Genomic DNA, 18,101 nt, shown 5'->3' with positions numbered 1-18,101 from the left:
TTCATTCTTGCTTCAAGTGATCTATATTTGGGCCCCTCTGCGCTTTCTAATGTAGTGAGATCTCTCGTTTAGCTAACAGGAGCCCTAAGTCTATGAACTTGCTAGTGATTTTATTTTTAGCTGTATGTGGAAATCAATGTAATATGCACTGGCCCATGGCCGTGTCCAAGTCCCGGTCATTGTGTGCGTTAAGTATGCATCACTGCAGTACAATATGCGCTCAAGTGTGGCCACCCCAACACATGTGGTGGAAATCAGCCCCTTCCCTGTAGCAATGTGGACAAGTGTCGGAATCTGTATTAAAATATGTGTTAGGTTTCACTGGAATAAGGTAGGCCCTATGCAGAATATAAAAGTGCAATATCTGGGACCGAGCATTTCTAGTACTTTTCCATGCTTTCTCCACAATCTCGGCCCAGGCCTTGTCTGGGATCTCTGTTACCGGTGCTCTGCCGCAGTTAAGGTGCGATTTGGGGTTTGAGATAGACATGTGGTGCCGGAGGTGCTATTGAGGAGCGTGAAGTCAACCTGGTCTTTGGGACTGAGGCTAGCAAGCGTTTTATCCCCTGCTAAAGCAATTGCATCTCCTCCTTGGCGTCGGAGCCCTCAGAGAAGATCGCCTCCAGGTCGGTCCCTTTCTTGGCCGGCCAAGATGCAAAAGCCTCCTCTTCTTTGGCACCTAGCATGTTTCTGCTCCACAAATGTCTAATGTCTCCGATGAGACCCATCTCTGCATCTTAAGGTAAGCTCACAGTTTTTACCTCTGTTTATTTATTTATTTATTTTTGACATTTCTGGAGCGCGACAAATACCCGCAGGCGTCTCGGCGCTGGAAAATACACTTACTTGCGAAAAAGGGGTTGAAGAGGAATGGTGGGGAACTATTGGTCAAACAGCCACGTCTTTAAAAGTCTGCGGAACTGAAAAAGGGAGGGACTCAACCTGATGTTTTGGGGAAGAGTATTCCACAGTTTGGGTGCTGCCACTAAGAAGCGGCGATCGCCCAAAGACACTGTTTTGGAGCGTGGAATGACTAGTTGGTTGAGGGTGGCAGAACGAAGCAATCTACTGGGTTTGTAAGGTTGAAGCTGATCTTTAAGAAAATGGGGTCCTTGATTGTTAAGAGCCTTATAAACTATACATAAGGATTTGAAATGAATTCTGTTCCGAATCGTTAACCAATGGTATTCCTTTATGATTTTTGATATGGGTTCATATTTGGTCTTCCCAGAAAGCAGAGAGCTGCCGCATTCTGAAGGTTTTCTTGCTGGGGAAGGCACACCATACTTCACATACAATTACAAATAGGCTTACAATTATTGTTGACGAAACAATATACAACTCCTCCTAAAGGGGACTAACACAAGGATATCACACTGAAAATCTTTTACCCCCATGGTTTGTCAGAGGGGGAGACCAAAGCATTTTTTTTAAAAAAACTTTTTATTTAACAGTTGCTCAGTGACGTTGATACAATCTTGTGCGAATAATTTGACCCATCGTGAAGAAAAGGCACAATTCAACTGCGATCACAACTAATAGAAAACAACAGTATATATCACATAGGTACAGCTCTGATTCAGTGCAAGTAAAACTTCATCAGTCACACACCTGGTCCCCAAAATCCCTCTAACCAACCCACGGTAACCATTCTTGTTTCCCTGTAAGCACACCTTTGGTTTCAAACGTTCGCATATATTCTCGGACAGCCTCGACTTTGATAAATCACCTATTCTGCTAGCTGGCACCAGTCTAGATCATTTTCTCAATCTTGGACCCCGGGTATGCTCACTCTCCACACCCTCGTAATGGTTCTCTTAGCCACCCGGACAGCTAACATCAACCAGATCTTCAGATATCTAGGCCACACTTCTTCTCCCATTATGTGCAGTAAATGCCATATGGCCTCCAATGGTACCGTGAGAACGGTGACTTTGGCCATAATATGCACCACCCCCTTCCAGTACTGCTGCGGGCCATGCCATATTGCCCTAAATGATGTAAAGGTGACCTGGAATAGTATGATCTATGTAGTATCCTTAACTATATTAGACGGAAGCGAGCTCGTATGGCAACCTCTCTAGGGCTCTGGAGTGCCTCCACCCAATTGTTGTCTTCAGTAAGTCCTATGTTGCCCTTCCTGGCCTCTTGCAGGGATCGCAGGGGGTCAGAAGAGTTGTTCATTAATTCCCTATATGTCAGGGGGATAGCTTTGTCCGGCATAGGGTCCAACAGTAGTCATTCCTCCAAAAGGGTTGGCTCTGGCAATTGCTCTCCCTCCAGCACATGGTGAAGAACAAAACCTTTGGTATTTCACAGAGTACTGCAGTAGGCAGTCAATAGCACAGTGTTTTAACAATGTGTCATTAAAGGTATATTGGTGTTAAAGCATGCTTTTTTTTAACGATATATAAGTCAGGCCAACTGCCGGTCATAACTTTTCAAAATAAACAGATCAGACCTTTGGCATCGGACTGAACTTTTTCCAAGTGAACTAAACATGTACACAGGCTTTCTCGCTGGCCTGTGATCATAGCCAACTCAGGCCTACTGTGCTGAGTTTAAGTTATCCCACACAAAGCAATACTATTGCTCCTAAAAAAGCCTAATGAGTCTTATGACATTAAAAGTCCTCTATTCCCGCAGTTTGTCAGCGGGGGTAACTAACACTAAAACTCTTGCTTACTATGTAATCTGTGTGATTTAATTTAACAAAATAGCTCTCTGCAGACTAGAACAGAGTAATAATAATCCACCCATAAATCCTATTGACTTGAAAACATGCTTTTCACGATAAAAATGTCAGACCAACTGGCTTTATCATAACTTTTAACACTAAACATATCCGGACTATAGCTTTCATCGCTGGCTTGCCACCCAAACCAACACAGTCGTACCGTAAGAGCATAAGCTTTCCCACTAGGCAAAAAGAGCAATACATGCACTCCTTTTCAATAGAAAAACAAAACTTCTACCCAATGAAATATTGTGCTCAGTGCTCAAGAAAACCAATATGTGGACGGAGAATAAGCTTTTCTCTTTAAAGTCCCACTGAAAGTTTTTTTTCTGTTGAATAAATAAGAGGAACCAACGCAACGGCTGCGCTGCCCACGGCCCACTGCCCAGGGCAAATTGCTTTCTTTCATTCCCAAACAAGCATTGACAATGCCAACATGGCCAGCTTTATAGGAATGTTGAATTTTAACGTGAAGCATTGTATTACAAGTAAATAGCATAGGTATAGATATATATTTGTGCTGTAGAATATTATTGGTGTAGGTTTATTTGTTTTATTTCGAAGGTCTTATAGAGCGCGAACAAGTGCCTTGCGGATATCCGAGCGCTTTACATAAAATCAGGATAATTATACAAACAGATAAATGCAGGTAAGTAACATATATGTAAAAACTCGTGCAAGGGGAAGCAATAGGGTACAAACACAAAGGTAAAGTGACTGTTGCACTGAAAAGCCAGACCTAAAAGATCCATGTAGGTTTATAACTCCCCTCCTCCCATCCATGCTCCTGCCAGAGGAAAAAACATAACTTATCTAATTATCTAAGACACTTTAAAAGGAATTCCAATGTCATTAGTTTACACCTGAAAGTTCAAGCTTAGGTAGTTGGATAAATGAACACAATGATTAATGAATGAATGAGGTATTAGTTATATACTGCACAATCACTCAAGAAGAGTATCCTGACGCTGCAAGGACATCGAAGACAACACACTAAAGGCCCAGAGGTCTTCTCAGGAAAAAGAAACCACAAAAACACCAGCTTAGCCACTTAGAACATCCAACTCCATTCCTCTTCGGACAGCAAAAAGAGGCAAGTTTTTAAAAGTTCCCTGAAATCTGCTTCCATTTTCACCAGTCTCAGGGAGTGGGGGAGCAGATGCCAAGTTTTGGAGCTCAGAACAGTAAATAAGTTACCACCTCTCGATTTGAACCTGCTGTTATGTATGCGATCAATGACCTTTGTAAGCCTTAATGCGCAGAACGATCTGCAAGATATTTTCGGCTGACAGAATGGAAAGCTTTAAAGGCTATAAGACAGGGATTTAAAAAGCACCCGCTTATGGACAGGTTACCAATGAAGGTCCCTTAGCCCCCGAGATGCCCCACTTTAGAGGGGAAGCTTAAGAATCAATCTAACTGGGGCGTCCTGGACAATTTAAGCTTACACAACAAATACTTAGCAATGCTTAGGTATAGGCTATTGCAGCAGTCTAGCCTTGCCGTGATGAGTGAGAGGGCTACAGTTTTCCTTCCGGTTAGTCGAAGAAATTCAATAAAACATTTTAAGGGATTTAATCATAGCAAAAGATATGCCAGGATTTGCGCCCATCCATAAAGACAGAGCCCCATCAAACTTGACTCCTAAGTTCCTGGCTACCTCCATTTGGGTAAGAGACTGGAGAGACCGTCCGGCCACCAGTCATGTGGGTCAAACATAATGTTCTTCCCAAATAAGATGATTTCATTCTTTTCTGTGTTACAATTAAGCTGGTTACTTTCCATCCAATGAACAATCTGGGTAGAACAGTTCTTGAAGGTTTTACTCAGAGCCACAAAAAATGTCATCAAGCGAGAGAATCAACTGAGTGTCATCAGCATAAGAAGTGGACAAGATGCCAAAGGATTCAATCACAGCCATCAAGGGTGATAAATATGAAATAAAATAGGGCTACACTTTAGTAGCTTTTCTCCTGAAGTGAAATGACAGAGGGAGACCACCGGTTTTCTATTTGTGAAAAAAGACTGAAACCATGTAAATGCCTGACCACTGATACCATGAACACAGCTATGTGGAGGGAAAGCACTTTTTTGTGGATGCATTCAACTACTGCCTCATCAAAACATGTACTCCTTACTTCCAGCACATGGGAGTTGGAGCCAAAGCCCCTCTCTAGTAATGCTCACATAACTGGCAAAAGCTGTGCTATGTAGCCAGATGTTAAACAAGCATTTGCGGTGCAATCGTTCTTGCATTATTAAAGTTTGAGATATTGGCATTGCTAAATAATGCAACACCAATAACTCAAACTTTAATAATGCGAGAGCTATTGTATTCAGGACAGAAGGTCAAAATTCAGTACAAATCCTTGTGAAAAAGGTGACGTTTTACAGACACATCAGAGGAAGTTGCACAATCTATACAGGAAGTAAATAGACAACCACTATCAGCTGACTATCAATGGCAGAAGAGGGCTTCGGAGGATTTGGGGAGCCGCTGGTGTCCTTAGTTTGCGGTTCGAGGCCCAGTTTTCATGCCCTCGCCTTTCATCCATCTGAGGCCAGGGGGATCAGGGGCAGTGCTGTGTCGGCCGCAGTGCCTGCTAGCACTCGGGGTGATCCGAATAGGGTGTGTTGGGGGTTGTCTATGCTGGTCGGGCATGGCCATGCGCGAGTGCCAGGAGATGGCAGTTTGGGCGACATTTAGAGATGATTGAGGTGGTTGCCGGGCGCTGCCCATTAGGGGGTGGCTATCTGTGAGGGATTGGGGGTGTCACTTTGGACGCGTGCGCGGCAGACCAGCGGTGTGACATTGCTCTGCGGACGGCTCGCACTGATCCCTGCAGGGCTCTGTGGGGGACAGAGTCCAGGGGCAGTTGGCAGATGGAGAGGTGGCGGATGGCTCAGAGTGCCTTTGCTTGCGCAGGACGGTGGGGGGTAGGCATGACGCTATTGGGGGGGTTGGTTCCGGGTCTGGTGGAATGGTGTTTGGAGAATTTGGGAGTTGGTGACATGCTGGGATCCGGGGCGGACGTGGTGACAGGGGGTCTGTGGGGGAGGCCGACGGGCGTCCAGGGGAAGGAAAATGTATTCAGATGGGGAGAACTGGGGGGTTGCTGGCCGTGCGGATATGGGGTTGGCGCCATTCGAACAATAAACGGAGTGCCTTAGGTTGCAGGTATGAATGGAATGCAGTCTAGGAGATGGAGATGCACATGGCGGCCATGGTTTTTTGTTTGCTGGGTGTGACAGGTTTGGGGGGGGCCTGTGAGTGAGTTTTTAGCTGCGGTGGTTGTTGATGTCCGGGCGGTAAAGACTGGGAAGGCATGGGGTCAGAGGCTGCACCCATTTGTGCGGCTGGGGGGGCTCTGGGAAAGTTGTGGAGCTGCTCCGGGTCGAACGGGATGGAGAGGCGCTGGCCTAGTTGTTTGTGGATTTGGGAGTGTGCAGTGCAGCGTTGGACGGTGGGGGTGCTTGCAGCGGGGGTGTTTGCCTCGGGGGATGGCTGGGATTTGGTTGTACACTGGCTCTGGGAAGGCGCAGCACGAAGGGAGTAAGGTGTTGGAGGGAGGCAAAGCGTGCCAAGGGGAGTGGGGGGGGGGAGGGCACTAACCTATGCAGCCAGGAAGACACAGTGTGGGGGTTTAGTCACAGGGGAAAGGGGAGCTTCAGAGTAAAGGAATTTATCAGATAAGATAAACAGGGAGGGCCGGCTATGGCCTATGGGGCGGTCTGGCAAATTGGGTCGGTACGGCAGGGGCTGCTCCACCAGACATGGCAGGGAGGGCCGAATGCATGTGTTTGGTGGTGGGGATGCGGGGGTGGGGCAACAGAAGGAGTTGCTACAGTTGGGCAGGTGTGGCGGCAGGTACGCGGTGGGGTGCGGCAGGGCGTTGCCACCTTTCGGACCATGCACGGGAGAGCATGGAGGATTGCCAGCAGGGAGCTTTGCACCCCCATCCCCCAACCGTGTTTGCTGAGGTTAAATAACGAGAGAACTGTTAGTAACAAATGGATACAAATGTATTCAATAAAATTTGGTAGTTACGAAGTTCAATTGGGGAATAGTTATTGACCGACTTCTGCCTCTCGACAGTGTTAATGATCCCACTCCTCGTATCAGCAGCGAGAGCGTGATCAGCAAAGATAAAAAGTGTGAAGCATTGTTTTTCCAGGAAGCAGGTATGGCGTCATTTCTTACAATGACAGGAGTAATTTGCTCACGGGGGTAGAGGCACCAGTCGGCAATATCACGGAGCGCACCCGCAGGTAGAGAGAGGGTGATGCACGTTTTGTGCACAGCAGGCGGCCTCCTCCCTCCCTCACAGCCTGCCAGTCTTTGTGTCTCTTCTCTTTCCATGGGAGTCTATAAGCTCTCCTGCCTTCACAAAGAGAAGACCACCACCAACTTGCGATACCACATATCATCGTCCTGCCCTAAGAGCCCCATATAACGCTTTCATTTCCTAAAGTGTGAGGGACACTACAGCAGCGAAAACTGGATTAAAAGGATAACGCCAGCTGCAGGGATGAGTTAATACAGGGCGTGGCTTAAATTACGTGCAAACAAATCAGTGCGTAGCATAGTGTGCCGGCCCACTTGTATTTTGTTGTTTCAGTCATGGCATCCAGATACGTGATACATGAAGTAGCAGCATACTGATAATAAGTCGGATCAGTGATGGCTGGTTGCATTTGAAAATGGTGAGGCGCAAAAACTGTTGAGGTGTGTTGCATCACGAGCGAGCTAGGCTAGTGGGCACTACCTTCACAATGGGAGTTTAGGGGTCTCTCCTCCGAGAAAACTCTGAAAAAAGAGTGGGAAAATCATGCACCCCAAAGCAAATTTGAAGACCACAAAGCAATAGTGGTGGCATAGACCCATAATATATAAACACATGAAAAACACTCCACATTTTGCAGAATAAAAATTGCCCAGTTACTATAGTGTGCAAATTCTACAGTGCAAAAAGCTGGACCTAACTATCTTACCTGCACAGTACACGCAAGTTGTCCTGTCTGTCCACTCTCTGCAAAGCACCTGCCAGACACCCTCCTCCTACAATCTTGCCATGACGACATCCAATGACAAAGACGTAGCTGCTCCATTCCGCAACTTCCCAATGGACAACAGTACTTTGTACCTCACACATTTCTTCATTTACTCATTCCAAACGCCTGCTCCACAAACCCCAAAGATCCCACAATCCAAACCACCGAACTTCCCACTCATGCCATCCCTGGGACCTGCAAGGGTTGGACTGTGTGAGTGGGTCAGAGCTGAGTCAAAAGTGATGGGAAAAGGGGGAGGGAAGAACAGCGAGGAGCTCCAGCCCCAAGCAGACACCGAGGCCAGACCCCATCCGATCTGTTATCAAGCTGAAGAAACACTACAACGCACGGAACACAATACAAATGAAATGAGACACCAGGGCTGAAACTAAAAGAAATAATGGGTACCTTGCATTGCAACCTCAGTCCTGGTTGTGTAGAGAGCCCAGAACATCCATCTTCATGTAAGTCCTCGCACGCGGCGTGGAGCAGGTGAAAGGAACGGAAACATGCAGGTGCGCCGCCCGTAGTACGCAGACACAAGGCACTCTGCAAATGTTTGACACAGGAAATCGCGACAGTGAAAGCGCACCGCCGGCCATCTGGTTTCAATTATTGTGCCCAGAGACAGGCGCGATAATTGAAAGCACGTCTCGCTGTGGTGCGCGTGCATCACTCATTTTCCTTGTATACTTAAGCCAAGGCCTTAATTACATAGGTCACATCTCTTTTGGAAACCCCTCCCAATTTTTTTTATCCAACTTAAAGCCCTGGTTATAATCTAAAAGGGTATTTATGATTCACAAACTTAAATAAAACAGTTGTGTATAAGGATACATGTGTAAGAAGAAGCACTATATGAAAACATACTATTATTAAAAGAACTGGGTTAGATATTGCATAACACCGCAGTTGCTTCTGTATGCAAGCGCCTTATATTGGCGTTCCTTTTGCCCAATTGAAAAGTACTTCATTTATCGACCACGGAAGGAAGAAAAGCGCAGTTGGCCTTTTCATGGTTTCAGCTTGTGACCTATGGATCACATAAATTGAAAGCAACAAACTATGACAGAGGCACAACACAAGCAACTGGTCGCTATCAACACGAACATAATCAAATGAAAGGCAAACATGGATACGCTAGTGTGGCATAAGCAGCCTTGGGCCGCCTTATACCCGCCTAGGTGCAGCAAACAGAGTTCGATCACTTTTGTTTTACTTCTGCCGGTTGGCGCATTTGCACAAGGGTACAAAAAGAGAAAATACAGTTTGTGCTGTATTTTCTGCTCTGTGATTATCGAGTACTCACAAAGCAAGCTGAATTTTGCTCCTTTGTAAACCTGTAAAACGCATTTTAAAAGTGGAGCAAAATGTGTTTGCTTCGCTCCCTGTAAAACCAGTAGTAAATATTACTCATCTCTATGTTTTGCGCTGGTGTAAAATTGAACAGAATGTCCAGAGTTTTGACCAATTTTGCTTTATTACTTGATATTCAGGTGTAAATGTGGTGCAAATTATGCTGGAATCCGCACCAAACTTAGAAAGAATAGAATTCGAGGATGTACCGGGGTTTGCCCAAGCTACTGTACCCATGCTCCCTGAGGGAACCAGGAGTGCTGAAGTCGCCTGAGAGCTGAGTTCTAGTTTCCAGTTTGTCATTCCTTATTATGATTTTAGGACACACACCTACCTTCACCCCTTCCTTGCCCACCCCCACACACCTCCCCCTTGAAAATAGTTCCTTCTCCAGTGCCCCGTCATTGTGTCATACGCAGATGTGGCACGCCCCAAGCTGCCCTATGGACTACCACTTCCACCACCACACCCCCTCACCCAGTCGACAGGAGATAAAGCCAGAATGAGTAGGGGAAAGCCAGAGGAGGAGAAGCGCCAGAGCAGCGGGCCTCCCCCCTGTGATATTTAATCCTCACACCTCTCCAGGTGGGATAGAGGGGACAGGGCGGTAGGTCGGTGCAGTGAGAACTAGTGCTATTTCTGGATGTGGAATGTAGATAGATCAGCGGGATATACCCGCCACCCGCACGGGTTCAAAGATAGCCTTAATGCGCAGAAAGACAGACTCTGTATTTTCTAGCCTCCATTTCTAGGGGGTTTATCCATGCCTGTAACCACAAACTCCAAAGACAGATCCCAGGTGCGCCGCCCATAGTACGCAGACACAAGGCAATCTGCAAACGATTCACACAGGAAATCGGGAAAGCGATCGCTTTAGTGAAAAAACAATTGAGTGGTCCTGCCCGAAACTACCTGCACCCTGTGAGCTCAGCCAGCTTCTCGCCGAGGCCATCACATGGCTGAGCCAGGAGCTGCAGCAGAACGTCGTCACCGTTTACTGCGTTTAAAAAAAATTGCTTCGCTGTGAAATGGATCCCAAAAAAAAGAAGCTTGCGAGTGGTGCGGGCGCACCATAGCGAGACATGGTTTCAATTATCGCGCCCGTGTCTGGGCACGATAATTGAAATCACATGGCCTTTGGTGCGCGTAATAGACACCAATAGGCCATGGGCGGAACAATGCGCCCGCCTTTGGCCTATTGCATGCTCTCTTGATAAAAAACATACACGCAAAGGTCAATCGTGTCACACAAAAGGAAAAGCACATGCACAAGTGTGATTCCTAGGTCAGTGCTGAAACCCCGTTTTTCACCTACTAAATGTCTCACACTGCACCGCTAGGCGCGAGACCTAAAAAAATATAAATACACTTCAGACTCCTAGTGGTTGTTTTTTGGGAGTCCTAATCAGTGCACTGGTGTTTTTATTTCTTTACTTTCAAAGACTGCTTCTTATTCAAAAGGTATTCCAGTTTTTATAACTCCTGGCCTCTTTGACAGAGCTCTGTGTCGTTAATGTGTGTACATCTGGTCCCAAATCAGTTAAAAAGAACAAAGCCATTTTTTGGTTGCAACCCCTGTGATCTGTAAAATCACAAGGTCTGCTGGCTCTTTATCCTCATGTAAGTTCAACTCTGATTAAGAGTCTGCATGTCTTGTGCTATATACATCTCAATATTTACGTGCTACATGGCAGATTTCACCAAAGAAATAGCAAGACCCACCAAATAATATACGTCTAAACAACGGAATACTGAATTCTACAGTCAAAAATACTTTTCAAGTGTATGGTCTATGGTCCCATTGTAGTAACTAGGTCAGTGACCTGGTGGGCAGAGTTCACAAACCGAATGGAAGCAATTCTTTCTTTCATTAGATGCCTCTCGCTGTTTGTGGCCATGAAGACATTTTAGTTTTAGGTTAATATTCCTCCAAAGACCTCTACTGTAGCTTTCTAAAACAGCTGCAGCATGTACAGCTCTAAAGTGCCTGAAGCATGAAGATCGACATTTCTGCTACAAGTGACCAGTTACTTATACTCTCTCTAGTTAAAGGGGTGGGTAAAGCAAATACTCCAATCTGTATCTGACAACGGTCACCACAAGCAAAAACACTGCACCCAGCCCAAGAGCAAAGGCTGGGACCTTTATGTTAACTCATTTTACAGGAAACGTATACCTACGTAGGCAGAGGACAAGAAGAGAAACATTTCTGAGAAGTAGCAAGACGTTCTAGAGCATAAATACTGCAACAGAGGGAGGAGGCAGATTCTATTCTACAAACCAATCAGTGACCTGTGTGGTGTGTAGCAAATCTACGGTAAGTTCAGTGGTAGCAGTAAACGGGACAAGAGACCAAGGTATCAGGAGGAGGAGACTAGGGGGTGCTAACGGTGTGACTTCTGTTGTCGCTGTAGGCACTTCCTCAATCATCTTTGATAATATCAATCAGTAAAACCTATTTCGCTTAGTAGTACTAAGAGAGAAAATATTTATTCTCTGTTAGCAACTAAGTGCACACAATATCAGCATACAACAATCACTGTGCTAAGTAGGTGCAGTGCTCCACTCTTTGTCTGCCTATTGAGTAATCATTCAGAGTGGAATGAACCAGCAATGCTATTTTGCTCACTTAACATTGAATATGGCAGTAAACTTTCTGAGGTGAACCTAAAGTTAAGGCAGCAGTATCGAACTTTCAGGTCAAGGTTGCAAATCATTTTGACGTTTTATTGGTGGAAAATATTGAGTCGAGACAGCCATCTGCAATGCCAATAATTTACAATGGAAGTAATATTCAAGTTCACACCAGTCCTGTGGTGGATCACATGGCTGAAGGAAAGAGCATTTGCGGTTGAGATCAATATAGCCAAACATTTAGAAGCCTCTTTAACAGAATGCCTTGCAGAATGCCTGCTCCAATGCCATTGGATTACGTGGAAAGAGTGCTTGGTTTTTGTACCATGAATGATCATGATGAAAGAGTTTTTTGTGAGCAGGGGAATTTCCTTAGGGTCTTTCCTTTATGGAGTGAAATGTAATGTAAGAGTACACCTGGCATTTTGAACGGGGAAAAGAGCCATAAGGGGCTTTATTTGTTTCACGGGTACACATCGAAAGAACCTGTATAGCACACACCGCCCTGGGTTCTGTGCAGGAGATTTCACTAACTTGCAACCCGAGTCCAGGAAACCAGGGTTCAACTCCTGCCTTCAACATTTGAGTACATGGTCTGCTTCAAAGGTAATCAGGTCTTCTTTCCCAGAGCCTTGATAATCCGCCAAAATTGGAAAAGGCAAAAGGCAAAATACTGGCATTAAGCCCAATTGCTGGGCATTTACACACACACACAATTAGATAATCTATTAGCTACTTGATGCCGTAGACTTTAAGACCTAAATACACAGACGTTATTTACCTCACAGTAGAAAGCAACACACTTTTAATTAATCAGAAGCATTTTATGGTACAGAATATGTAGTGACCTCAGACCACATTATTGTTAACAGAAAAATTCAAACCTTCTTCTGGAATTGTGGGAATCTTCATTCGCAGGATGCAATATATGTTAATGATTGAGAATTGGTTGAAAAATCCACGGTCCAACAAAATTTGACTTCTTTGCCTATTGCATCTTCCGATATATGTAGCATACAGCACTGTTTTCTGCTCTACAATAGAAGCTACCACACTAGCTTCAGATTAAAATTCCATTACATAGAGTGCTCTGAGAACCTATTACTCAGTAAAGTTAAACGACTTGATCCAAATGACAAGTCACAGAGAATTAGAAAATACTCAATACAACCTGTGAAGAATGATGAAGTGCTCAAAATGGAATTGCTGCACTGCAACCGCAGAATCCTTCTAACGCCCATACACAGAAGGCATTTCACAATCCTTTTCTGTTCTCCACAACAGAGCAAGTAATACCTTAGACTGAGGGAGATCCATTTCAGATAAGAACCACTTTAGCCTAAGATTCTGACGGTTGCAACAAATAATGTTCTTCTTGGTTCAATGGGGGGTGGGGGGGGGCATAGAGGGAGGCCTACAGGGGAAGCGGAATAAGCAAAGGAATCACTTCTTTGACCTTTGCATATGCAACTAGAACACCTACATACCATGAAATGACACAAGTGAAATGTTACATATTCTAGACGCAGCTTTGTGTATTTATCACTCTGTTCACAACACCTCAACGCACCATGTCCGCTGCCCACCTCTGGCAAAAGTATTTTCGCTGTACATGCACCATACATAAGCAAGAACATAAAAGTTTCCAACTCTGAGGTTTTAGGGGAAGCCTTAAAAAGTATTTTCTTCACAAGTCTTGTCGCTCGATTTTAATCCAACAGCCACAAACATGTACAGAACTGAAAGATAGATCAGATCATAAGGGTGGAGGTTTATTTACAGTAATCTGCAATTGACCCTGCATTCCAATTATTCTACAAAACCTAATCTGGTATTTGCCAGGGGTTACAAGCAGAAAGAATGTCCCAGCCCAAAAGACAATGTGAGTCAACAACGAGAAAGAAAAGCCAACAAGTATAAAAAAAAGATCCTTCATTTGAAGGACTGAAGTAGAACAAAGTGGATCTGTTGTTTTCCATTGATGGATATATCTGGGTAATGAGGTCCTGGTGCTAATGGAGTATTGCACAAAAAGGCTCTTAATGTGAGGGTTCTGTGGTCTCCGACACTGTAAAGTGTGGATTAAAAGGATTGTCTTACTTTAAAACAATAGAAGAAGCTAAAGAACACACATTAGCAGGAATCAATTCCATTAGACGCTGCACATGTGGAAGCTGACGGGTGCCTCGAGCTTTCATTGCATTGATGTCATGAGCTACAATGTCAGACAGAACAAAGGTTTAACACTTATAGAGCAGCTAAAGGATTTTTTCCTTCTAGTGCCTCTCATTTCTGATATCAAAAGCACACATTGATTTAAATTAAACTTCTGATCCACATAAAATATTCTTTCAACTGTAGGTCACAACAACAACACTGGGTCTTTGATAGTACTAAAATATTCACATAATCTTAATTTCTGTAAGAAATCGGACGTTTCGAGAAAAGTTAAAAAGGGAATTCCAACAGTAATTTCATAAGCGTACAATAGGTAAGAAACGTTGTTAGACCCCCCCCCCCCCCCCCCATCACCCTCCCATTTCAGGAGAAATCGAATGGGTTTCCTGGAATAACAGAAGGAGATCAGCTAAATATAACCTAAACAATGCTGGGGCCAGAGCACACCCCTGAAGAAGTCTTATTCAGAAGGATGTGAACTGGTAATATACTCTCCATATATTACATCTTGCGCCCAAATATCTCAAAGTATTCATTTTAATAATGTACACACTATTTCTCACAAGCGCCTCATTTTACAAAATAAAAAACCCTTAAAAAAGACTCCCACAATGAAAAGGTTTTGGCAGAAAACTTTGAATCTCCTACCTGACAGCAACCCAAAAGAAATTACATAAAATTCATGTCTCCACATCAATAGCAGGCTCACATGTACTACCTAGAAACATCAATGAAGAATGGAGAAAAATCTGTAATGGGTTTTGGACCATCAGTGCTGGGGAAAAGTGTCTCTGTGACTTTTGAGACATGCCCAGTACAACTGTAAACTGATGTCTCTGGCCCACAAAAGTGAGCCACTATGTTAAAATGTATAATGCATGGCAGGGGATGTTTTTTTTAAACATTCATTGTTACAAAACATATAAAAACTTGTAGATAGAATGAAAATCAAGCTCATCTGCTATAGCATTTTATCAATAGTTCTCAGCACCGGTAGGTATGAACATGTTCAAGGAGAAATAACATTTTGCTTGAGCAGTTCACAGCAGTGTTGTATTTTACAGAGACAGCATATTTCATGTGGGACAGATATTTTGCATAGATCATTGTTTACATTTAAAATGTGTAAACTCATTTTAACAGTGAATTCCTACTCAAAGCTAATATAAAAATGTCATCAATTAAGAAATTCAATAAAAGGTTGGTGTTGAATGGTGTTTCTCCTCTGACAGATACACTGGAGATAAAATAAATATAGGTTACATCAAATAAATACAGGTATTTTAAAGGGGCTTAATCTTCAGTTACAGTGTCTTTTCTTAGGTACAACCTAACAAGGGGAACGGTCTGTTTTGATTCAACTGGTGTCAGAAGATGCCACCAAGTCATTATCCTAAAGAGGTCTTGACCTCGCCTTCAATACAGGCTTCCTTATGGTAGCATGTTAAAGCCATTACAAGGATCACAAGCATGTACAAGGGGTGTGAGTTTGGGCAATCCATACCTATATATTAGAAGTCATTTAGGCCTGAAGGGTAACAAAGGACATTCTGGTTTAGCACATGTACATACGCTTTATACAAACACTAAGAGTAGCCTAGCGCATATGAATCTTCAGCATCAATTCAAGGCAAAGGCATCTTACCTAGGAGGGGTAAATGGAGCCGGGTGCAAAAATAGAAACGCAACAATCAGATCCACGGACTCATCGGAGATGCTGTCACTCAGCATCTGCGCACTGATCCAGCGCTTGACGAGGCGAGACGTTCCACTGAAGGCTGGATGCTGCTGCTGGAGGCTACGGAAGAGGATATACAATATTTATTAAACACAATTGCACAGTGGGGAATTAGTTGAGCAGAAACACGTGTTACAGGACCCAAAGAGAAGAGGGGCAGGAAATGAAATATGTTGACTCCTAAATATTCCATATTGTTTGAGTCAAACTTATGGCTTCCCTCAAAATAAACTGAAACTTTGTGATTTTGAAACAACTAAGCCTGTGTTGCAAGATGTACTGCACAGAATATTAAGAACATTAGAGGAGACTGAAAGGTGAGAACTATTAAAAAGTTAAAGCAGCTGCATGTCATAGTGAATAGATTTCCAAGCATTCTAAACTTCTGCTGTACTGAGGTGGACGGTGGCAAGGGAAAACCGTGGATGTATTTTAAAATCTGCTTGCTTTTTTAATGCAATCTTACGGATTAATTTCTCAATAAGTGTATGATTGTTAGATTACCATCATGGCAGCCCACAGGTCAGGACCTCTGAAAGCAAATACCAGAGCATGGGTTATGAACAGTACATGCTTACCAATTTTTGGTTTCCTAGTGCTTTGGTGCATGACATGTCTGCAGTTATGGGTTAGCCCATTAGGTGGAGAGCTCAATCTGAGGGCAGTATGTTGGTGGGCAGTATGTTGGTGAATATACCATATGTCAGTCAGTAAGTAAGTGTAGAACAGATGGGATCCATTGCGGTTGCTACCTGTGCGATCTGCCATCCAAAACCATGTGGAGTTGACATATGTTGCGGTTATCTCTGCGGTGTGTACAGCATTTTTAAGTTTCTGATATTCTGTCAAGCAAGTCAGCTGTGGCAGAGTAGTATTCCACTGCTCGTGGGGTCTCAGGACTCCACATAACACAGACTTGTAAGGGCCTTGCTACTCTATTGGTGGGCGACTGAGCTATACGAGTTACCAATATTTAGGGGTGTACAAAGCTTTACCAAATTAATGAAATACAAATATATTATTTAGGCATTAACCTTTAGCGCAAAACTTGTCTATGTAAACTAAAACCTGTTTGGACACGTGCATAGCAAGCAGCTAGCTCAACCCACGAGAATACACGAACTGGAAGCTAATCCCCTACTATCTCAGTTACAGGACAAATGAATGCATTTTTTGAAAACAAAAGATTAGGTCTGGCCACAAACAGGCCCAATGTTGGTACCTTTTATAACAAAGGTCAATCCTTGCCTGTTGCTCCAAAAACAGTCCTTCTCATGCCAAGCCCACTTGAGAACCTGCTTAGTTTGTAGATACATACTCTGGGTCTACTAGCATTTTATTTATTTTATTTTGAAAGTTTTATATAGCGCGAACAAGATCTTCGCAGATATCAGAGCGCTTTACAGAGAAGGGGAGCATGTATACGCAGATACATCAATCATGTTAGAAGTACATTGAAGTTATATCATAAAACAGTGAAGTCAATCAAATTCAGAGTCAAAATAAAATACAAAGGGTTCGAACAAATAGTACAGATGAGTAACGAGTCTTTGTAGTTTTATCTCCAGTAGTGGTTCAAGTGTATTTAGCCATGAGGATCGCTTTTACTTCTTTCTTGAAAAGTATGGAGGATGTGGTCAGCCTGGTTTCAGGGGGAAGCGAATTCCAAATCCTGGGAGCCATTCCCGAGAAGGAACGTTTATAGGTTTTTTCCTTGCGGAATCTTTTAGGCTTTAGCAAAAGATTGTTTGTACCTCTAGTGTTTCTGGTGCCTCCAGAAATCGTAAGCTTCTGTGCGAGGTATCTAGGTGAGCTCAGGTGGATAGCCTTGTGCGTCAAACAAGCGATTTTCAGGTGTATTCTGGCTTCAAACGGCAGCCAGTTCAGGGATTTGAAGTCAGGGGAAATGTGTGAGTGTTTTTTTGATCCAGTGATAAGTCTTGCTGCGGCGTTTAAAGAGGCTCTTAAGGGTGCCGTAGTAGCTAGGGGGAGACCGCAGAGTGCGGTGCTGCCGTATTCTATTCGAGGTATGACTAGTGATTGTACCGCAGTTTGGAAGTCTTTGGCTGGAAGGAAAGGTTTAAGTTTCCTAAGGGTGTTGATTTGGTAGTTCGCTCCCTTAGTTGCTTTGTTGATGTGTTCCTGCATGCTGAGATTGGTGTCAAGTGTTATGCCCAAAGATTTTGCTGAGTCCACAATGGTGGGTTGAACATTAAGTGCTGTGAGGTCTTTAAGCCACATTTGTGCGGTAGTGATCTTCGCGGGTGGTGAGATCAGAAGGAATTCTGTTTTAAGGGCATTGAGTTTGAGATGATTAGCGGCCAGCCAAGATTGAGTGCTTCTGATCGTTGAGTTCAAGAGCGTGATGTCTTTGGGTGATTGTAGTTTGAGATAAAGTTGGGTGTC

At 43.9% G+C, this 18,101-nt stretch overlaps 1 protein-coding gene across 1 annotated transcript in view; it reads right to left on the bottom strand.

Moving 5' to 3' along the window:
* Positions 1-18,101, bottom strand: part of NOL6 (nucleolar protein 6) — a 398,079-nt gene that overhangs the window by 150,836 nt on the left and 229,142 nt on the right. Inside the window, exon 20 of the mRNA XM_086960307.1 lies at positions 15,603-15,755. Within this exon, the coding sequence (XP_086816433.1) occupies positions 15,603-15,755 (153 nt within the window). The remainder of the gene's footprint in view (positions 1-15,602; positions 15,756-18,101) is intronic.

The sequence above is a fragment of the Lissotriton vulgaris genome, chromosome 3_1 (genome assembly GCF_964263255.1).
Source record: "Lissotriton vulgaris chromosome 3_1, aLisVul1.2, whole genome shotgun sequence".
NCBI lineage: Eukaryota > Metazoa > Chordata > Amphibia > Caudata > Salamandridae > Lissotriton > Lissotriton vulgaris.
Note: the sequence above shows the minus strand (reverse complement) of the source record. Positions and strands in the feature narration are given on the sequence as shown.